The sequence below is a fragment of the Lagopus leucura genome, unplaced genomic scaffold, assembly GCF_019238085.1.
Source record: "Lagopus leucura isolate 7727_CA_CO unplaced genomic scaffold, USGS_WTPT01 Super-Scaffold_73, whole genome shotgun sequence".
In the NCBI taxonomy this organism is placed as follows: domain Eukaryota; kingdom Metazoa; phylum Chordata; class Aves; order Galliformes; family Phasianidae; genus Lagopus; species Lagopus leucura.
In genome coordinates this window covers 53,744,169-53,768,066 of record NW_024962252.1, presented here as the reverse complement: position 1 = coordinate 53,768,066, position 23,898 = coordinate 53,744,169, and the positions used below count along the sequence as shown (strand labels likewise).

The window sequence follows — 23,898 nt, the reverse complement described above, 5'->3', positions numbered from 1 at the left end:
GGAGGCTTAAAAATAAATGTTTACATCCATTCCATGTCTTGCTAAAACAAACACATCTCTCCTACCAGCAGGAACTGGAGGACACCCAAGGGTCTGGATTTTCCCCCTCACAGAGTACTTAATTCTCATTTTTCTTCCTATTGGCAAAATACATGCAACAGCCAACCTTTGCTTGTTTCATATTTCACACATATAATGAAAAAAAAAAATCACAACTTCTTAAAAATTACACTGACCCAACAACATGATTTGCAAATCTGACCAACTACTTCTGGACCAGGTCCAGCAAAATTCAATCTAGCTAATCTTTTGGGCCACTGTGTGAGGCCCAGCAGGAGTTGATACAATGCTGCTAGCAGTTACCAGCTACTGCAAAAGGCAACAAAACCGCAGGCTACACACATGAGAGCCGGGTTCATATTGTGCAGGTATAGGATGGACAAGGCTCACTATTTTAAACTAATGCTGCAGCAACATGGGCAGCGGAATTTGGGAAACTATGTAGACAGCAGCTTGACTGCTTACATCATGCATCTAACAGCTCAAGTGCCACGTGTGGAGCTATATATATATATATATGTATATATCTCTACACTGAGTAACTGCCCTTGTCTCATACTCCAGCACCACACATGTAGCAGTAGAAACAAGCGGGCACAGAAGAAACTTGTGTGGGCTGTCTTTTCCATAGAGCTGCTGCTATGCTGCTGACAGGGTGTTTGACAAGGACACCCATCCACATTCAATTTAGCCCTGCTTCTCTCTCTTCCTTCTCTGAACTGAGCCTTTTTGGACTGCTCTTTCTGCATTTTAGTTTAAGGCTTTAAGAGCTCCTTTAAGTGCACTTTATGGCTTGCAATACAACAAAAGCATCAGTATGTGATGGCCCAAATCTTAAAAGCATGTGCAAAGAAAATTTAAACTAAAGAGAAGAAGCCACATCACCTTCTCAGTTTTACAGACCAACAAAATCAGTTTACTTCAAAGGACTCATAAGGCATAAGCCTTTCTAATTCATGCTACAAGATGCAGCATCAAGATCCTAGTTACAGCCTGATGAAAAGGCTTAAGTTGGCCTATTTAGGATGTGGCTACATGCACAGACCAGTTTGTGACGATCACCTGTGATAAAACAGGAAATAAGATTTGTACACAAGTAGTTTTCATACAGAGAAAATTCTTTACCCTCTCCAACTCTGAAGGAAGTCAACTTCACCATCTGCTTCCTGGCTTGGAAAAGCTCAGATTTTTTTCTTCTTTCAGCTGAATGAACGCTCAGCTTTTATAGATTGTTTCTAAAACCACCTGCTTATGAGAAGGAACACAGAATCTATTCACCGATTAATATAAACTCAATACTCTTTTCAACTCTACTGGTCATCCAGAATCCATACACAGGTTAATTTCACTATCCATAGCAGCAGAGGAAACACGTGGCTTTAAGAATTGCCCTAAACTCTCTCCACAAGCCATTGGAATTAGTTTTTATATCTTATTTCCTCTTGCACATTACTATCTACAATAATATTTTCTCATAATGTTTATATATGGGAACACCCAGGATATTGCCTTGCAAATACTCTGCGGGCTAAAAATGAAGCCTGCTCAATATTTTTGAAGCGTACATTCCTGAAACAGTGTATCACTATACACATACCAGAAGTATCAAATATTTTCATTTCTGTGGTGTTTACATATATATATGTGTGTGTATTTTTTCCCCCCAATGAATCATACGATTCTGCCACTGTACCAGAGCACTCAGAGCAGAATACTGTGTGTGTGGTACTGTACTAAATATGTATCTGGCTACACATGTTGCACTCATTAGAAAAGTGAATCTAGGCATAGCTTTTATTATCACACATACACATACTTATCTTAATTACCAAGAGATGAGCCAAGTTTCTGCATAACAACAGTTTTTAACTTGTTACATACCTTTTTTTCTGAGATTAAGCCAGCAATGACTCCTAGCTGTATCTTTTTTCCTTCTCCAGAACTACAGAGCACCCTCCATATTCACCGCACAGAGTACAGACTTAAGTGATCACAAACTTACAAGTTTAATTTCTTTTGCCAAGAGTCTTTTGGAGTTAAGACTTCCCAGATGTTTCACCTCACTTTTTAATTAATATGCTTCAAAGCAGTGACTAGGAAAAATTACTACAGAAGTACAGAATAGATTTCACCATTCCTAGATGAGATTAAAATGCGGAAGGAATTATCTGAAAAAGTTGAGTTATTAACATTTCTCCACATACCAAATCTTCTAACAGGAGTCATTACTGCAAAGAAAAACAATCCCATTCAGGCATATTACAACATTCATTGCTACAAGTCTTGACTGCATTTTAAACCATCCTCCCAAACTAACAACAGCATTTCTCCAAAATGATAATGATAGAACTAAACGATCTGTGCCATGTTGCTATTTGCTAAACATCAGTTTCTTAATATTTCTCATTATGCACAAAGATAGAGAAGATCAGGTGTTTTAATCTTTATTCTTTACTACAGAAAACAGGTCACATAGGAAAACAAACCATTTCAAGTATAGTACTTATCATAGAAAAGTAAAGCTTGCTCTTAAACGTGCTTTCTATTGTTCCCTGCTTTTCATGTTGGCCTTCCTACACTGATACTCATCTTTTCCCTTGTAGATGCTAGTAAGAATAGAATCTGCTCCCATAAGTCTTTCAGCTGCACTTATGCCTCCCCCCCACCCAACCTCATGTTTTCAAACCCAGGGAAACAGCCACATTTTAAGTCACTCTGTTGGACTGTCTCTTCACGTAAATGAAGTAGTTGTATTAAAACTTTACAAGAGATGGATGAAGGAGAGAGTCAGGAGGTATGAAGGGCATACACACATCCAATATCTACTATTCATATCTTAAGTCAAAATAGCTTATTATTACTGAGAATATATATTTGAGCTTTTACATCGGGCTATCCAAGAGGAAAAATACCTCTCTTCCAAAGCCAAAAAAAATGCCATCTTCCCAGAGAAAGACTCCTACATATCATACACTACATAAAAGGGTTTGAGGCATACAGTGAACATTAAGCAATACTTGCATACAAAAATATCAAGATGACATGGTAACTTCGTAGAGCACAGAGCGAATTCACAGTAGCAAGGATGTAGCTTTTGCAATAAAAGCTGATTTATGGGGTTCTGCTACATTTATTTTGTGTACATACACTCCAATAGCCAAAGGCCCATCAACAGTGATGCATAAAACTCAAGAGGGGAAAAAAAAATCAAACATACAAAAAAGCCTGCCAACATTATTTACTTTTTTAATTGGAAAGCATACATGACTTAAGTGAAAACCACTTCACGGTTCTCAGTGATCTTAGCTAACTTGCAGTGGAAACAACAATAGAACTTCTTGTAATTTCCAGAAAAGCATCCATTTCCCATATTCACAAGAGCCAGACAACTTTTGCTGTTGGCAGTCAGCTGACTGACAGCCCTTGATGACTGACAAAAGGTAACATTCAGTACTTCAAGTCAGCATGATCAGAACACTGGAGTATGAAGAACAGAATATATAGTTAAGTTTTTCTTTTTTTGTTTGTTGACATTTTTAAAGCTTGTACTTAGGCAACAAAATATTTTGAAAAGTGTCACTGCCTAAAAGCTCATGAATTCCTCCATTTCTCATAGATGAACTGATTTAAAGCTATTTGTTAGATTACACCAAACTGCAAGATAACCTAACCGAATGAAGGAATCAAACTTGAGTTTTTCAGTGTTTTGAAAATACGCTGAGGAGGATCCTAAGATACCAAGTACTTCTATGGTTTCTCCCATATCAGCATGTGTGAACGTATACACCAAGTTGCATCCTTCCCCAGTCAGGCATGTTAATTTGAACTGGATTAGTATTGCTTATTCCAAACAGTTCAATCAATTTGGGGCTGGACAACATAGTGCCTAAAACATGTTTGAAAAAAAAAGTTTCAAAGTTTGAGCCCTCTTCTCAAAGGCAAGATTAAAACTGGTCTAGGTTTCAACTGCACTGCAACTGTGTTTGCCTGTGCCCCTTCTACAAACATCATGCCAGAGGTGGAGAAGAGTTACACAAGACTACCATACTATCATCTTCTAGGATCAAAGAAGTCCATCCAAACCAGCCCTCACTTAAATCACCAGTAAGAAACAACCAAATGTAATTAATTCAGAACTGAATTTAACACCATGTCTCTGCAGGGCTGTAGCACAATTTCAAGAACATGTTGCAGGAGAAAGGTTACATCTTCATAACCAGAACTGTGGTATCTTTTTAATACTCATGTTATCAAGTACAATTCCTGCCCCAGTCCAAAGTGCAAACTAGTGTTTAAGATCCCTCTTTCCCCACTAATTATTAATTACAAATTTGACTTCTTTTCTTTAGTAAAACCAAAGAAGGAAAAGCTGTTGGCAATATAACATCTATGAAAATAGTCTTAAAATTAGTGGAGAATACTAAAGACTTTCCTTTTTCTTTCATTTGACTAATTCATGCACAGTACCGCAGACAGGAAGGTACAAACTCTGTTTGAGTAAAAAAAATATACAACTATATTTAACATTTAAATTAAACACAACTGTTTGCATACGAACAATCTTATGTACATTCAATTTTAAACAATACCTCTTTAATATCCTCGTCTTCTGTTAAACAAGTTTTATTTCTCCCAAAATACCCAATGCTACTTTAAAATTCTGGAGAGGATAAAATTGAGCTATAATTAAAATAGCAAGATATCTTACAATTGTAATGTATCATAGCACATACCTTTCATAAAAACCTCACACATCTTTCAAAAACTGATCCATTGTAAAATTCTCCTGAGTCCAACAGGACTTTCTTTAAAAGATTACTTTGGTTAACAGCAAATCATTCTTAAACAATTAAGGAAAAAATATATATTCTTTTACCACCTCTACAGATGCATCTCCAAGGCATATTGTAACAATCCATACATCTTTATGGATGAGCACTTCAGCTGTTCTGTGCACTTTATTTGTACTGTGTTTTCAATAACAAAGATGATAAATCAGGTTGGACATATTTACAATTAAACTATTCCAACTTGCAAACACCTCTAGATAAGAGATCCCTCTTCCTAAGACTTTGCTCAGATCTTGGGTATTAGAGAAAGAATTGCAATGCTACTTCTTCATCCTCACAGGCTTGATCTCATGCAACAAGATCTTGCAACATATTGCTAAGTGGTACCAAACTTCTCTTCTTCCTTGCCTATCCTGATCAGGAAAGTAACACAACTTTCACCGAGCCCTACATATTATGATGTCCAGCCAGTCACATCAGCCTCTGAGCATTCAGACAAATGAAGTGCCACTGGAATTCACTGTAATACAAAGGTTTCCTCTGAATAGTAATAATAGCAATGCAGATTTCAGGTCATGTGGTCTCTATATCACCAAAATTTTACTAGTTTCCCAGGGAACAAACTCCCAACTTTAGGCCATTAACAAGAACTTTATCTTTCTTTCCTCCTTGCACTGCACAACCCTCTGATGCATCCAAAATTACAAACAGAAAGGCAAGAATATAGGATTCTCCAGGAAAAGAACACTGCATTAGTCGCTATGCGTCAGTTAAGCTGAAAAGCAGAGAAGTCTGACTGATTAACCAAGGCACTTGGGTAACCATCCTGTGATCAACAGTCAATGAGTCAACAATTTAAGCCTTGTTATCCAACTGACCAGTAGCGAGGGCTCTGCAGAGGAAGATTTTGTGGATGGTGCAGAGGACTTTTTAGCACCTTCCTCTTGAAAAGGAATTGTTGCACTGTTGTGGAGGTCTGTATTCATAAAACACCTGCTGCCTCGAATGTAATCCATTCCCCTCACTAACTGCTTCTCAGACATGGGCCGTGAAAAGGGGTGTTGTGTGGAGGGACTTTCTTCAATGATTGGGGGTATCCTTTCATTACTGAAGTACCTGCAGAGGACATCTTCACCTGTGGGAACAGAAGGAAGAAAAGCAACTATTGCTGGTTTCAAAACAACTATTATTCCATTCATATTTTTCATTTTTATAATGATCCTTAGAGACACCAACAGCATTTCCCAGATTCTGATTACCTTTCATAACACACCTGGACACAAACAGCTGTCAATGACACTTAATGCTTTTTTTTTAAAGCATTTAGCACACTGACTACATTGACTAACATTGTTAAATCCCAGATTCTCTCGTTTGCACACCGTAAGAGCCAATATAGACTACCTTCATGCGAACCATAAGCCAGACCTAGAAAACCTCTTCGCGATATTTCATTCAAGGTGTTGTAGGCCAGGCATGAATCCATATGCATGCAACTATCTTAAAAGCTACAAACATTACTTTAAACAACAGAAATTAATCTTGCAGATAAGAGTGTAAACACCTCCTTGGTTTTGATTACTGATTTGTGATGCTTGCTTGTTGTGTGTTTTGTTTTGTTTTTTTGCTTGTTTGTTTTTTTTTTTTTTAAACTCTTCCCTAGATTGCTGAATGTCACTGCTGCTAGAGACTGCTGGAGGTTCATTCTGTGTGTTAACAACAAGCAAGTTAAAAAAAAAAAAAAAAAAAAAGGTTAAAAAAAAACCCCCGGGATGTGGTGATCATCCTGAGAGGCTAGCTACTTAGTGTGTTTCTAATATCCTTCCATGTTCTTGCTTCCTGTTATCAGCTTCTACTTTTGTAAAAATAGAATTTCCCATCTATTTTTCTTGGAATTACACATTCGTTTTCATAATTGATTTCAAGAACAAACTGAAGTCATCTTACTTATTTCCCACTATAACAGAATTTGTAGTATTTCAGATATAAGGGAGTGAGTAGGAGGGAAGACAAGGGCATTGCAGAAAAGAAAAAAGCCATCTAATCTGACATCAGCTTGGGTCTTATCCCTTCTGTGGCATCTTCAGAACACTGTTTTTTAACCAGCAGCAAAAATTAGCTCCTAAAAGGTCCTACACTCTACTTCTGAGGAAAAAAAAAAAAAACCTGCTTCTACAACAGCTTTCTCAGTAAGCTAACCAAAGACCGATCAAAAAAGCAGCTTTTTAGTAAATCAATCAGATTCTCCCTTGCAAAAGAAAGGGAAAAGTATGTAAAAGAAAAAATAGTAAACCTGTAACGTAAGGATACAAGTACATATCTGCAGTAGTCATTCTCAGACTATTTTTCACATTCACATAAATTTTTAGATGAAAAAACAAAGTTTGAGCCTCAGCACTGAACAAGCTCACAAATTTCACAACTACCATCTGGCATCCCTGCTTAAAACAGTCATCTTGGATCAGTTCAACAGTGTACAAATGCTAATCCTTCAGTCCTAATTTAGGCAGTTCATCCAAACAAGATCCCAGAGAGAGGGATCTATTAAGAGGATGACACCTAAAATCTTGCCTTTTCTTCCTGGTGCTCGTGGCCTTGAGAAGGGTTCCGCAGCTCCTATCCAACTGCCATCAGCAGGCATTGATAAGGGACGAGGTTTTCCTGAAGGCAACAGAGTGAAGGTTATGAGCAACTACATTAAGTTTGGAGAACCCGTGTTTAAATTTATGCTTTTCACAGTTAAGCAAAGGGAGCAAGATACAGCAGAAATAAATATTTCAAGATACTTCAACCAATAGAATACAAGAAAGCATTCTGCTGAGATCAAAACAGCTAGCTATACCCTTGTTCATTTACAGTGGCAATGGACATAATGACCACAAGTTATAACCACTGTACATGTGGAAACAGACAGGAAGGGCATCAGTGCCCAGTTGAATGACATTCATTAAAGAAACAACATTTAAGTGAAATTATTCTAGCTGTAGAATTGAAGCGTTTATCAGAATATCAATAGTGATAGAGTCATGAACTTACCATATGACTGTGTTTTTTCTCTCATCTTGGCTGGCAATATATTTGCTTCCATATGATATCCAGGCAACTGATCAGAATCAGCAATAGTAAACCTTCTCCTTCGACTTTCCTGATCCAGAAAAGAATTGGGAGACTCGGCACCCTTGGATCCAAATAATGGATGACTGGGTTTGCTGCTTCCTCCATATAGAAAACTCCCCTTTTCATCTCTGAAAGGACAGTTTGCTTCAATTAGCAGCTTAAAAGGAATTTTACTCTGAAAGCATGAGTAGGTTTGAAAGATATTTTCTAGCCCACAGTCATGCCCCTGATAATGGGCTTTATGCTGCACACATGCTGAAGAAAAAAAAAATAGGTCAAGTGATGAAAGGCTTCATTAAACATATTCACCAAGAAGAAGAGAAAGTTATCCTCTTCATGGTAGTTCACCTTTAACAAGCCAGTAATTTAACAGAGAAGTTTAGAGGCTTCTTTAAGTACTAACCCTAGAAAGACCTATGAGAATAAGACCTTTAGGCCCTAAGGGTATCAAAATTCCCAGTGTACTGCCTGGTCAGTAAACAGCTCTGGCAGAGGAATGCATCCACAGGTTTATCCTAGTGGTAGTGACAAGATGCAGTGTCTCCTTTGGAGGGACTATGCTTTCCTATAATGTTAAGAGGCTGATAACTGATGCTGGACATTCATCTAGTTCTCCATACAGAAGTGGGACCCCCTTGAGAATTTCAGTAGTAAATTCATAGCATACATAAATGATTTTGAGCAATTTCTGCAGGACTTCCCTTCCTAGATCCAGATCTCCTTCCACAGATCTTTCATTAGAAGCACCCATTTTCAGAACCAGTCCCAGTTAAAATTTTTTAGAAGAAAAGGCACCCCTCCAACTTAGGATTTTCCTTTTTTTTTTTTTTTTTTTTTTTTTAATCCCCTTTCCTACATACAGTATGGTCGTGCTTGAAGCAACTACCCAAGACAGGCAAAAAATATTCATCTTTAAGTATGTACACAGCCCAGTATTGACATTTTTTCCGATGCTAGATCTCAGTGAATAGGAAGAAACTACTTATGGAGATTTGCAGACCAGAAATTACACATAAGTGCTATACCACCACCATGTGTAAGCAGACAGCTCTCCTACAACACCACCATGTGGAGAATGCAACCTGGGGAGGACGGTTACTGCTCTCTTCTCAGTGCCAGCAGTAAGTACTGGACCAGAAAAGGTCCACATTGGAAAAGGAGAAGAGGATGATGGGGGCACAGGACAAAAGTGACCACACAAATGTCTTGCAATTTTAAAAGAGCAGCAAAACAGGTAGAGGTGCAGTTAAATAACCAAACACAGTGAGAGAACTGTCCTTTTTCCTCTTCCTGACTGCCACACTTTACTTAAAGGTTGAAGTCAAGTAGTAGTCCCCATGAGCCACTACCTTTTCCTGCATCACCTAGGAAAAGTTTCCCAGCTCATACTGTTACACCCTTTCCTGCCAACAGGATTCAGATCCAAAGGTGTTTGTAGCTACATGTAATTATGTGATTCCTCAGGAAAAATGTAAGTAAACAAACCAACCACATGCACCTAATTCACCAACACATTTAAAATGTAATGATGCAATGCTTTGATTCTGTGATTAAAGAGACCAAATCAATCTAAATTGAGTTAAATCTTTACACTTGTTTTTCCACTAAGAGACTTTTTTTTTTTTTTTTTAATTAAGAATTGAGCATGCATAAACATGAAAAACAGGGAAAAAGCAAGTCAAGGTCAGTCCAACTTCAGACCCTTAGTTTGCAGGCAACCTTCCCCTGCCCTGTACTGCCCTGAAGACTACAGTAGTACAAACTCTGTCTCCAGTTCAGGCCTTACACGACAGGAGACAAGCACTCCTCCCATACAAGTCCTGTAGCAAAAGGTCAGCCAAGTTTCTGTGCAGAATCTACGTGTATATAGAGTGTCAGGCCAGGTCAGGAAGCATTCCCCGCCTGGAAATCCTTTTGTCCACTGCTTTCTCAGGTCAGATGGAAGGGTTCTGGCATTAGTCAATGAGAACTTAAGAACAAACAACAGTTAGCCATACCATAACCTTCCCCCTTTGTACACATAGATCTCCATTTTTATAGTTTACACCATAGGGGAAAAAATGAGGTGGAGTGAACTGACTCTCCCTTCCCTTCAGTGGGAACATTCCTGTGTTATATAATTTGCAAGTTTAACAGTTTAGAACAAGTTTTTTTCAATCCTAAGTATCTTAATAGTTACTAAACTTGCTAAACACAGCAGTGGAAAAAATGACAGAAAAATGACTTCCTGGTATGCACAGTCACATTTAAACAAAAGTGAAAACATAACTCCACAACAAAGCAAGGGACAACATCCATTTATGTTCTGGAAATAACTGATCTACAGAAGACAAAACAGTCTTCTAACAATAAAAAAAACTACTATTTTGATCTGGTAGTTTATGCATTTAAGCAAAAGCTTAAGTAATCTTAGGTATTCAAGCAACTAAATGAAAGTATGCAATCTGCATTTTCAAACTAATTTTTACAGAGCTCTAACTGCAAACTAGTCCATCCCAGGCTGGATGTGGCTTTGGGCAGCCTGGTCTAGAGGCTGGTGACCCTGCCCAGGGCAGGGAGGTTGAAACTAGATCACTGTGGTCCTTTTCAATCCAGTCTATTCTATGATACGATTTGGTGAAACCAACTCAGAAACAAATATAATAAAGGAGGTTTTGTTCAGTACGTTCAATGCATGTTTATTTACATACCGAGGAGAATATGGAACAGCTGGTGGAGGTGGTATGTATAGATCTAAAATGGCTGGCTTCTCCTTTTTCACTGAGGTGTCCATGGTACTTTCTGGAGACTGGGTTGAAGTTGGTGGAGGACTGGTCTGAAACGTTAGATAGCTATCAGACATCTGTGCATTTATCATCCACTAAATATATAATTATACAATCAATGGTACCATTTCATACTTGTATAATTAAATATGTTGCGTGTTTTGTTTTGCTTTTTTACCTTTTTTTTCTTTTTTTTTTTTTTTGCTCCTCATTTTGGTTTGTACTGCAGTCCTTCTACATAAATCCTACCACAAGTAGAATGCATTTCTTACAGAGTATTTTACTCCCTTCAGTTCTATTTCTCATGTGAACTCCATAAACAGGAAATGCAACAGACAAAACCTACTTTTTTATTTTTGGATCCATTAAAATAATGTAATTTGTTAAGTATACGCATAGTCCGTAGAACTTAAGTCAGTACATACTACATTTATTCCATACAATCCAAAATCTGCTTCACGAACACTAGCAGGAATACAGTAAAGTTTACCAACAATTTCATCAGGTGATAAAGGGAAGCAAAGGAAAAATACATTTGTTACTGCTCATCTAAGCAAGTTTAGCATTTGATCTTTGTAACTCACTGTAATCTCCCCAGAGTCATGTCAGGATCTTGTCTACCTTTAGGAGAGCAAAGGTGCACTCTTTCCCATTCCTACAGCTTTTTTTTTTTTCCCCTCTTCCCCCCCCCCCCAACTCTGATTATATGACAGACATCATGCCACAAAAACAAAATACATACATTAGAGAAAAGAAAGTGGAGGGGACTGGGAGAAGAGTCAAGTATACATCCTGCACCCAGCCTGAAAGAATCTGCATGCACTGAGACTTAAGATATCCACTGATGTAACACAGGTTGGTAAGTTATCCTTACAGCTGTGGGAAGACATGTCAGAACAGAAGTAGGAATGGGAATTCTCTCTGGTTTTCTTTATTGCAGGTGATCAGTTTAGATTCAATTAGGATATTGTCTTCCAAAAGCACTAAGTCCTAAGCTTTCTTAACCATTCTGGGGAATAGTTAGGTTAAGAAATGGTTATTAAAGAGTTATGAACACCAGTTCTGCTGTCTATTACTGAACAAGCAAATTATCCAACAACTAAGTGACATTTAAAGAAGTAGTTTAAACAACTTCTTAAAAGAAAAACCTCAGTCATTCCCCACTCTTCACCAGCCTAAGAAGAGGATAAGTATACTGGATAGTCAAAGTTATTTCAACAACAAAAAACTACTATGCTACATAGAAGAAGCCTTTAATATTCTTTACTGATGAATTCCATACATATCAGAAGTTTCACCTCAAGTAAGTACTTCCAATGGCATGCTGATTAAAAAGGTCAACACACCTAGTTCCCTTTGGGTATCAAGAAGGGCATTAACTGGCTAATAACATTTTCCCTTTTATCTAGGAATCAGAAGATGACAACCATTTGCCATAAACCACCTTAACCTACACTCAAACACAAGCATCTGGGAGCATTTCCAGTATTTCTCTCTTTCAAATTAAAAAAATACATAAAAAGATAAAAATAAAAAAATAAATCCACAGCCAGACATCACAAGTCTGTCAGAAGCCCATTACCTGCACCAAGGGTGGCTTCCAGCGCAGGTTCTTCAGTGGAGCAGGGGTGAAGTGGAAAGAGCCGGTTGGACGTTTCTTGAGAAGCAGCCTAACTCCAGCAGGATTTTCTCGCAACTTTGCCACCAGATTTTTTAGTTGCCACCCAACCTTTTAAAGAATAAATGACATCTTTAACTTGATATTACTTTTCAAAAAGTGAATAAACAAACAATCCCCCCCAGTAAGTCAAACCCTGATTTTCAGTGAACCTAAAAAAAGACACGAAAAAGCCAGAATGAAAAAAAAAATTACAAACCACTTTTTTATAGGACAGCTTTAGGAGAACAAGTATAAGAAAAAGTGTCCAAGGGCTTTCTGTTACTTACCACAGTTTGTTGGTTAACCTGGATCACCTCATCACCAGCATGAATCTTCTGAGATCTATCAGCAGGGGACTACAATGAAGAAAACAGGATTACGTGCTTCAGCAGGCTCTCTTGTCTCTCATAACAATTCCCACAAGACTAAGTTAAAGGTTGTATACGTGATGCAGAACATCACTGAAAATTTCCACAAATCACATTACATGCATTGATGACTTAAGAATTCTAAATTAATTCATCTTGGGATTTTTTTATTTTTGTTTTTTTAATACTAAGGGTACTTAGAGGGTAAGGGAGAAAGCAAAGACTACGTGCCACTCAAACTGTACTTCATTCCTAGAACTGTCTTCACTGTCCTTTTTGTCTCCAGTTTGTACTGCAGTTCCAGACAGCATTATCTGAGCTGCAGGAGACAGTCAAAAGACTGTGTACTATCAGAGTGGCGGAAATGGAGATAGACAGCTGGAGTAAATATGCAATTTATACTGAATCCACAGCCCGGGGCCAAAAGCCCTGAATTCCCACCATCAGCACAGTTAGAAGGCAAGCCAACAGTGATGAGAAACGGCTAATCGCCACAAGAAAGAGTAGCAGGAGAAAGAAGCCTGCCTCAAAGTCTGAATCACAAAGCAGTTCTGCAGACTGAGGAGAAAAACGAACCTGTAACAGGTAAGGTCTGAGGAAGGTAGCCAGATGAGCTTTCCACTGCATAACAACCACTGCAACTAAGGAAATGCAATAAGTGATAGTGGTGGGTAATTCTCTCCTTGGGGGCACGGAGACACCCATTTGTGGTCCTGATCCACTATCTAGAGGGGTCTGCTGCTTGCCAAGGGCCCACATCAAGGATGTGACAGAGGTTGCTAGACCCTGTATGTCCCACTTACTACTACCCACTGCTGCTGTTTCACATAAGCACCAGTGACACAGCTGAGAATATGAAGAGGGATTACAAGGAGCTGGCAGAAGCTGTGAAGAACTTGGGAACAGAAGTAGCTTTCTCACCAATCCTCATAGTTAAAGAGATGGAGAGGGAAAGGACTGATAGAATTAAGAAAATAAGTGCTCCAGGGAGCAGTGCCACGAACAGGGCTTCGGCTTCTTATGTCTTGGAACTGGCTTTGACAAATCTGGTAAACCTCATCCAACCAGATGAGGTTTATCTTTCAGAGAAGGGGAGGAGCATCTTTGGCAACAAGCTCCCCAGTTTAGTCAGGAGGGCTTTTAACTAGAGTTGCTGGGGAGGCTGGGGTGAGAGGATCCTCATTCCATCCCCCTTCAAGGCTGATGACACTAATGGATGCTCTGAGCCTGGAGTTGGATCACAGGTCAGGAAAACAGCATCTGCAGAATAAGGGAATAATTGGTTAATCAACCTCCCAAACCTTGAGTTTGGGAGCCAAACTCAAACACCCGTGCACTAACACATGGAGAACAAGCAAGAAGATTTGCAGACATGGATGTACCTACAGGGCTTTGATGTCACTGACATCACTTAGACACATGGGATGGCTCCCATGAGTGGAAAGTAGCAATAGACAGGTAAAAATTCCCTAAGATAAGCAAGGGAGAAGGAGGAGGAGTGTTCTGGTCTACGTCAATGACTAGTTGAAGCATATGGAGCTCCACCTGGGGATGGATGAGGACCTGACAGAGAGCATATGGATTAGGGCTAAAGGGAAGGCATAGGGAGGAGCCATCATAGGGGAGCCTGCTACAGACCACCCGGCCAGAAAGGTCAAGTGGATGAGACAGAAAGGAGCAGCTTCACGGTCACAAAATATGGTCCTTATGAGGGACTTCAAACACTCCGATATCTGTTAGAAGGACAACACAGCAGGGCATCAGCAATCAAAGAGGTTCCCCAAATACTCTGACGATGGGCTTTAAGAAACCTGGTCTAGTGGAAGAAATCTCAGTTTATAGCAGGGGGACTGGATCTAAATGATCTTAAAGGTCCCTTTCAACTCAAACCATTCTATGATTGTGAGAGAATTACAAGAGATTACTTCTGTTCTAACATAGGATTAATCGTAAATGCAGTTTTCAAATTTATATTATTTCAAAACATAACAATACATTAACATTTTGAATATACAAGCCAGAGGACTAGGAACTCTCCAATACACAAAAGACGATTGTTCCACTTCTCTTTGCTTTTCCCTAATTTAAGAGCTATCAACTTCAATGTTAAATTATCTGCCTGTATCATTAAGACCGACAGATAAAATATATGCCTATATACATCCAAGTGTGTTTAAACAGATATTTGAAAAACACCTTAAAATATCTTTTTCTTGGAACAAAAAGCAAGTCCTGGGTACTGATTAGCAAGGAACAGATGAATGTGTCAATATTTACTCAGATTTATCTAGGGCTGGTGCCATGCACCACCTATTGCTGCAGTTACTAAAACCAATCTGTTTCCATTACACAGCAATTATGAATAGCCTTGGCAACACTCAAGTGCACAGGTATGCCAGCCTGGCACCCTGCAGGGCTTCTGCAGCCGATTCCCATTTCCCCTACTCAAGGCATAACAAGTTGGTGGCACACCAGCTCTCCTTCATGATGCAACAGTGAAGCAGCTGGGTAAAGGACTCTCTCCTTGTTACAACTTCAGAGCTGAAGTGATTTTTTTTTTTTCATTAAAAGGAACTGTAGCAATAAACTATGTAATGGGAGAAGATGACATGATGGAATTTACAGGAACCTACAGTTATCAAGAGTAACACTATTTTTTTCATTGTCTTCTTGCTTCCTCTGAAAGGAAATGCCTCTGTGGAAGGCCACATATACGATGATTCAACCGAGACCATGAAAAATTCTGATCAACTGTTGAGTTGTGTAAAACAAAACTCATGTCAAGCTGTCCTTTGGACAACTGACACCCTAGCTGTGGGAGAGCAGGATACTCAGACAAACACTAGACAGCAGTCAGTACCACCATCACACTGTGAGACTGGAGTACAAAATAAAGAGTTTAGAACTAGGCCAACATGAGGCAAGAAGTCACAAGTAGGGTGACATGACTCAGGTATCATCTTGGCTTACTTGTAGCAAATGCATGGACTTCCCCAGTTGTTTTAACGTACAGTACTGTCATTTTGGCCATGCAATGCCACAGCATTCCAATCAGTAAGTTTTGGGGATAGCTGCTAAAATATCATCCTGAACCTAACAAGAAAATTTAGCTAAGACCCAGCCTTACCTAAATGATACCATGCCACCAGAAAGGCACCAGTTGGGTGCAGTTCTCTCAATTGCTTCTAAGTTTTTTGTAACAAAGGAAAGAGCTTCCCCAAAGGAAGAATGACTGTTCATAAAGCAAAAGTTTAGATCAACACTCCAAGCTATAGAAACAGCTATAGAAATAATACAGCTTCAGTCACAGCCTCTAGAAAATTATCTATGCATGCATAAGGAGCCCAACATCAATCATCACATTCTTTCACACTTATTAAATGTTAAAATTGCTGTCAAAGTAGACTTTGTATTCAGAGTATTCAGAGTATTTCAGATCCTTTACACAGTTAGGCCAGGCCAATAGTATTACAAGCTGGCAGCTATAAAAGCTTTCAGTTTTCACTCTGAACAGTAAGCACATATTTCCACCCGTTCCTCCCAGCCCCCTGGACTTGGCAAGGTACAGCTGGAACAACTGGTTCTTTCCTTTTTGGAAAAAAAAAAAAAAAAAGCCAAGCTTCTCAACTTTCCAGCTTTCCTTCAGTATCTGCTCTTCAGAGAAGCAGCAATGAGAACACTGCAGCATCAGTGCAAGTTGCAGATGCTCATGAAAGGTTCACTGCAATGACTTCCTAAAAACTACAGTTTCAGCTACAGAGAGCACAGTGCGAGAATAAAACCAGCAGCCACCTGCAGCAAAAACAACCACTGTTGTCTATCATGCTTGATCATTTCCTTCCAGCAGATCGCTCTTAAATATTTCATTTCTTACTCTGCACAGTAATTTAGACATTGGACCTTTCATTAATTTCATTATTCATTACTGAATTTAAGACAGAATCACCTAAGTGTTCTCACTAAGACAGATTTCTTTTGCCAGCCGAGAACAAATACATACCTCCACATTTTTGTTAGGAGACCAAAAGCTCTCAGAATAGTAGCTTATTTAAGTAACTGTACTGATGCCAACTGTTTGAAGTACCTCACTTACTTGCAGGAACTGGTTTAATTAGGCTAACAGTGAAACACACAGATAAAAATATTTACAAGTTCTTGATAAATAAATGATGCACCACACTGCATATAAAGTAGTAATATCATGAAAGTTACAGGAAAAGCAGGAAAAGGACATGGAAAAAAAATAAAAATCAAAGTTACATTCCAATAGCCTGATCTACATTAATCTACATTTACTTCACTTACATTTTCTGTAGTGCCAGTAATTACATGTAATCCATCGTAAGTTGATTTGATGTACATACCCTAAATGAAAACAGAAAATGAAAAACAAATTTAAAGATTAAAAAAACCTTGTGTAACATATCTCATTTAATAACTGTTGGCAGCAACAGACTCAAATTCACACGTTATCCCATGAAAACTGTGCAATCCAGTATCGCTAATATCACATCATTCTCAATTTCATCACAGGTCACTTCTGCTGTAATTAATTGCAATATTGGTATTTACTTAGAAAAACTAACATAAGGAGATGCAATTTACAAATAGCGCTTGGTTGGTAACACCAAACTCTACCAGTTTTGCTGTATTTTCAGTCTTCAGTCTTGAACTAAATTGCTTCCTTACTGCCCTGTCTGCATTAGAGAATTGCAAGTTTACCAAATGGCCACTAGTTCTCCTTACAGTTCTCTCCCACATTTACGCTACAAATATTATATGTGCTCTTCTACAACTTCTCTCAGCAAGTGAAAACACAAGCTGTCTTGTAACCACAATGCTGATAAAATAAAAGCAATAAAAGGCCTGGTACTAGTATTTGCGGTTATTTTTGTTTAAGTGTAAAGGCAAGAATAAACACAGATGAAATTGGTGTTGACCATATGAAATAGAAGTCATCAACAAGCTATTAACTAATAGCTACACAGATTTCCCCACAGGAAGTGACCACTACATTGATTTTACCACTTATGAACAAAACTACATCACTTCAATAATTCCTACGAGTGGCTGTTGCTCGAAGTACTCACATTTAGCTACATAACTGCAGTTCAGGAGTCATGTGCAGCTTATCTGCCTGAAGTTACTACACTTGTTTAGAAGTATAAGAAAACACACTAGTGTTTTTTTTTTTTTCCCATCCCCTCTAGTTGATTCCCTTTTCTGTTTACCTGTTGGCAGCCAGTTCTGTGCACCCACCTCCTCCTTTCTTGCTTAGTTTAAGCTTCATTGTAGCTTATGCAATAAAAAACAGCTCCTCAAAGTTTCACAAATTCATGACCGATTCAATCAAATCCAGCGGTCTACATTAAACTATGTATCATCATTAGAGTGTAAGGCTTCCTTTAACAGTGCTCATCTCTTCTGTCTTCTCAAGGAAGAGCATGAGAACACAGATGCATTTAGGCATTTAAATTTCCTCCAAAACATTCTAATCCAAGTATTTCCCAGTCAGAAAATCCAATAAAATTTCAAATGCAGTTTCTCATAATTGGCACTTAGCTAAGTGGAATTCACCGAATGAACTACAGTCAGTAATGTCACACGGTCACTGAACTGTTAAAAGGATTTCCCTTATTCTTCTTAACAGCAAGTCTCAGAAATTCTCATATTTTTTAGCAAGACTAAAGAATACACACAGAATATGTATTTCAGAAACACAAACACCATTTTTCATCACCTTCACCCTACCTAAACCCTTCCCATCCCCCTTTTGCCTCCATCTGCCAACGAACAAAACATCTGGTTAATATGATTTCCAGAAGTAAAATGATCAATTTGCTGAGCATCTGTAAATTACCCAAAGTTCTCATTGAGACATTAATGCAGCACTTTACCATCCAAAATTTGGAAACTATTAACTTGTACATATATCCCCATCCGCCACTCTAACACACAGCTTGACAATCTCCAAAGTTCCTGCTCCCGCCTCTTTCTGTTTTCTGTAGAAAACTAGCAGTTTTGAAGTAAACTACTCTACATGGGTATGTGATGCCTCACAAGAGTAACTATGAAACATTAAGGATGTAAAGGTTGGTTCTTACCAGGCCTTCCCCAGGTCTAATGTTGGTTAAGTGAACCTCCTCCAGACACGCACACTGGCTCATCAATGGATCTGTAGTTGATCGGATGGCTTTATCACAAATTCCATTTAAAGTCTTGGACTGTAATGAGAACATACAACAAGCAGTTATTACAATTCTTTCCTGGCTGCTGCTTCTTTCAGTTTTCAAAACAGAAAGTAAATTAGTTCTAAATGTTGGTCCAATAACAAAGCATACTCAAGAATCACTGAAACAAAAGACTCATTTGTACATTTGTAATCTGCAGCATGTTTATCTCCCTATGGTAACCTAGTATAGATGATTTACTTTCATTAGTGTCACCTCATCACAACTAACAGATGCCAGTACACCGTCTGTATAAAAAGAAAATAAACAAACATATAAAACACAGCAAAAAAAAAGTTTGATACTCATTTTTATCAAAGAGTAGTCCGTTAAAATAATGAAACATCTTGAAACATTATTTCTGTGGAAACAATTGACTATTTTTGATATCATATTTTATTTCTTTTATGAGATTAAATTCATCAATGCATCATTAATTTCTATTTTTTTTTTTTTTTTTTAAATGAGAAGCCGGCCACTAACTTATCTACGGAAAGGTTTAGAGTATAAGGTAGGACATCCAGCATTCCAGTGTTTCAGCATTACTTCTCTCCACTGTGCCTCTGAGCTGACCTCTTCTGGAATGCTTATGCAGACAAGGCTCATATTTCCTTTTGACCAAAACACAACTGTTCCAAAGCCAACTTATAACTAAAGGCATATTCTGACCTTCTGCCTGTGTCAGTAAAGTCAAAGGTATAAAAGACAAAGCTGTTCTAACTGTTAAGTAACAGAATGGCTAATTAATCATGAGAGCTATCATAGAAAATCTGAACACTCCCTACACCAGCAAATTTCCCTAATGCCCCACAGTATGTTTTAGGTCTTGATGTTAGCTAAAGCAATGCTGCAACTCAAAATATGCTACAAGAGCGTAACATAGAAGGAAGATTTAGGACACAGCATGGTACTTATTTATACACCATTCAGGAACACCAATAAAGTGAACCACCTCACACAAAGTTTTGAATTTTTCAGTCAAAGCAGACATAAGTAATTAAGGGAGAAGGAGGCAGTCCTGCACATCTTTTGAATTACAATAGTCCCTAAAAACAATAGCTCCAATGTTTCTTCTTTTGTTTTACAACAGATTTATAGAGCAGCAATAAAATAAATCAAAACAATGCTTAAGTGTGAATACGAGGAACTGCTAGAACAAGGGAATTTCAAGCAACAATACCCACTCCATGATGGGCGTGCATAAACGGAAAAAGAGAGAAGCAAAAAACTCCCTTTTATGTGGTCTCATTATTTACAGAAAAAATTATTTTTAGTTATTTTGCTACTAAATTCCTAAGCATGTATGAACTAGCGGAAGGCCTTATCAAAGTGAACAGCCTGGTTCATGTCAAAAGCAGGAAGCGATGATTAACCGTTACAAAATATAAAAAGCATTCCATTGCACTCCTCATTTGGTCATAAGGCTGCTTCAATTCATTCTGAAAACTGATCTTTCAAGCTCAAGTACAGCTAGACACAAAAACTCAGTTCTGCATCAGGGCAGGTTTTCTTGTTTTTGTTTTTGTTTTTTTTTACATGGAGAAGCTTAATAAGGCATAGCATCTAGTTATTAAGGCATAAAATATCTCATGATGCCTATTACAGTCATAATTAGTTTATTTAGCCTATAATGATTCTACAGTATTACCCCTTCCTTTAAAATATGAGGCCTAAATTCTCATGAAGAATGTTTGTGCAATGAGCTTCCAGGAAGACCTGACTTTGCACCATTACACACGCTACCAGTCTAGTCAAAAATCTCACTGATTTTCTCTACAGTAAAGAGCATTACTAAAACAGCCGATAACATTTTACTTGCATGATGTGCTGGGATTGGAAGGCTGTTGTCAGTACAATTGGAGTAGAAGCCACCAAAATAAACATGAAAGCAAGTAGCTGAGTTTTCAGTAGAAATTAGTACTTACTACAGTCTGAACTTTATCTTCCATGTCAGCCACAGTGCAGTCCTAAAAAGGAAACAAGAACAATACTCTATGTTAACCAATAAGTACATGAATACATCATCTCTAAAGATTCTGCAAAACTGACACCTTAACCTTGAATTGAAGTAAAGTCATTCATGCTGCAGGGATTAATCAGATTAGTTTCACCCAGTAGGGCTCAAATGTAGTGTTAAACAACTATTTTCTGGCCCTGGTATAAAGCAATAATAAACCCTTAAAACCAAGAACACAGGATTCAATTACAGCAACAGAAATTCAACAGAAAACAGAACTCTGCACAATAAAACTGGACTTCCAGAAGACACACAAACTTGCACTGCACTGCTGAATGCTGATTCAGCCATTTACCCTTTCTGGATAACAAACAGTTATAGAGTAGATTGTTAAAAAAGGCAAGAAAAACTGTTTTCAAAAATATGCTACTGATAACATTCATCAGGACTGCACATAAAGCATTATTTACAAAGCCTAGGGACAAAAGTCTTTGAACTGAAACTACTGCATGTAAAAGACTACATAAGTCTTCCTTGTTTTCATAGAAGGGAATCATAGAACAGCCTGGATTGAAAAAGACCACAATAATCATATAGTTTCAACCCCCCTGCTATGTGCAGGGTCACCAAGCACCAGACCAGGCTGCCCAGAGCCGTATCTGGCCTGGCCCTGAATGCCTGCAGGGATGGGGCATCCACAACCTCTTTGGACAAAAGGTTTTCTGCAAGAATGGCTGAACTAGAGAACAGTATTATATTCTCAGATTAAAGACTTAAGAGAGCAAGTAAATATTGAAACAAGATTTCAAACTTAAATTTCAAGATATTTGCCATTGACATCTCAATCTGCATAGCTATCACACAACACCCAAAAGATGCACTGAGGAGCTGTGACCTGAAGCTATTCCTTACTTCTGATCATTTTCAACCCTCCTGTTTCGCCCATGTTCTGTTTTGAGCTTTTTAAGACAGAAGTTCAAAAAAAAGCATATAAGCCTCTAGATATGGACACAATAGAGATATATAAAATAGTTCAGTTCTCTTTTGTTTTCAAAGCAATTCTTAACACTGTTCTGATGATCACTGCAGACATATTCTTCATACATTTTAAAATGTACATCAAGTTGTTTGAGTGTTGTTTTTTTTTTTTTTGTTTTTTAATCTCATTCTCTTTCCTCCACATGCCGGTGAGTTCATTCAGGTCATACTAATACATTTGCAATATTCCAATACAAAGTAAGATTTCTTCTTTCTCCATTTGTGTTTTTTTTCCCCTCATACACAGCAATTCCAGTCTTTATTACAGCTCCTGCTAAATTGGCAGAGAAGTGCTCTACTTATTAAAGGGTAGAGTTGTATTTGCCAACTTCCATTTCACTGCCATCAAAGGCTGATTTAATTGACAGATTAGATACCATTTTTAACAGTTTTATTAATACAGTCCAGCAATCTCATATCTCAGTTCCTGTAGCACTCTTGGGTGAACACCATCTGCTGCTAGAAGTGCTTACTATTCTACTACACAATCTGCAAATCTGTATCTGTAAATCACTAACTTGCTGAAACTGCACGCACAGTGCCCAATCAAGAAAGGCGTTCAGCAGTAGGTGAGCCTGGTGTGCTTTTGAAGTTACTATGCTGAGATAATATTCTTTTACAACTAACCAGCTGATAGAAATGGGTGTCATCATAGCCTGATATCTCACAAGACCTTGCTTTACTTTGGCATCAGTACTTAAAAGCAGTTCATAATCAGAAGGGGGACTGACTTTTCAGATTGCCTAATAGCAGTAAGAGCAGGAAGAATGGTTTTAAACTAAAACATCGAAGATTTATATTAGATGCTAGGGGAAAATTTTTCACTCAAGAGGGTGGTGAGGCGCTGGCACAGGCTGCCCATAGAAATCGTGTGTGCTCCATCCCTGGAGGCATTTTAGACCGGGTTGGATGGGGCCCTAGGCAGCCTGATCTAGTGGATGGCAATGCGCATGGTAGGGGGCTGGAACTGAATGGGCTTGGATGACATTTCCAATCCAAGACATTTCATGATCATCTCCTCAGAAACAGAGGGAATCACCTGTTTCACAGGACATGACTCTACAGAGTACATACAATATATAGTAATGGACTAAACAGCTATGAGCAAATTCTACAGGAGCTGAAGAGTGCATGTAGCGTTCAACTTCTAGAGTTAAACTCTGCTGACAGTATGCCACTGCTTCAGAAGACAGGCAATATTACTCAGAAAACTAAACGATGCAATTTGCCAAGACTCCCACAGTTTCTAAGTGTCCTTTTAGCTATTACCAATATAAGTACTCATGACACTGACAACTAGAAAGTTTTGAAACAAAACACTATAATCTCCCACTACTGTCACAGAAGTCTGACTAGTGGAATTTTTATCATAAAGGTGGCAACTCCTTCTGTTATATGGAGCATTTCCCATCTGACAGGAATAGGTTGAAATACTATATACGGGAAAAAACCTAAGAAGTCTGCATATGTAGGCATAACAATCAATGAAGTAATTGATGTATGAAGTATGAAGTATTCACTGTATGTATTACAATGAAGTAATACATACTTTATTATGTATTTTAGTGTATATACACACAAACACCATGTATTTTCGATATATTATTTGGAACTTGATAATCTTCAGATGCAGACCAACTATTTTAAAATCTAACACTCTTCCCACTGAAGCTGAAGAAAATATGTGTAGTCTTTAAATGACAGTCATTTACAACGCAGCCAGCAATTCCAAAAGTGGAAATTAAATGAACAAAAACAAACCATCTCAGAAAAACGGACAACTGAAACTGGCCTTCAAGGAATTGTTCAAGCTTTGAAGTAAACTCGCATCTGCATTCCAATTAGCAGTCAGTATACAGCACACATTACTCCCCCAAACACCCACCTCCCCTTTTGGAAAGCAGGGAGGAAAA

At 38.2% G+C, this 23,898-nt stretch overlaps 1 protein-coding gene across 3 annotated transcripts in view; it reads right to left on the bottom strand.

Annotated features, from left to right (window-relative positions):
* Positions 1-1,831: 1,831 nt before the first annotated feature.
* CNKSR3 (CNKSR family member 3) overlaps positions 1,832-23,898 on the bottom strand; it is a 63,817-nt gene continuing 41,750 nt past the window's right edge. For all 3 annotated transcript variants that reach the window (XM_042880137.1, XM_042880145.1, XM_042880154.1), the window contains 9 exons: positions 20,916-20,957; positions 18,865-18,984; positions 17,066-17,125; positions 12,680-12,748; positions 12,315-12,461; positions 10,658-10,782; positions 7,887-8,095; positions 7,422-7,511; positions 1,832-5,985 (listed from right to left, as the gene is read on the bottom strand). In XM_042880137.1, the coding sequence (XP_042736071.1) occupies positions 5,690-5,985; positions 7,422-7,511; positions 7,887-8,095; positions 10,658-10,782; positions 12,315-12,461; positions 12,680-12,748; positions 17,066-17,125; positions 18,865-18,984; positions 20,916-20,957 (1,158 nt within the window). In that variant the 3' untranslated portion in view covers positions 1,832-5,689. The remainder of the gene's footprint in view (positions 5,986-7,421; positions 7,512-7,886; positions 8,096-10,657; positions 10,783-12,314; positions 12,462-12,679; positions 12,749-17,065; positions 17,126-18,864; positions 18,985-20,915; positions 20,958-23,898) is intronic.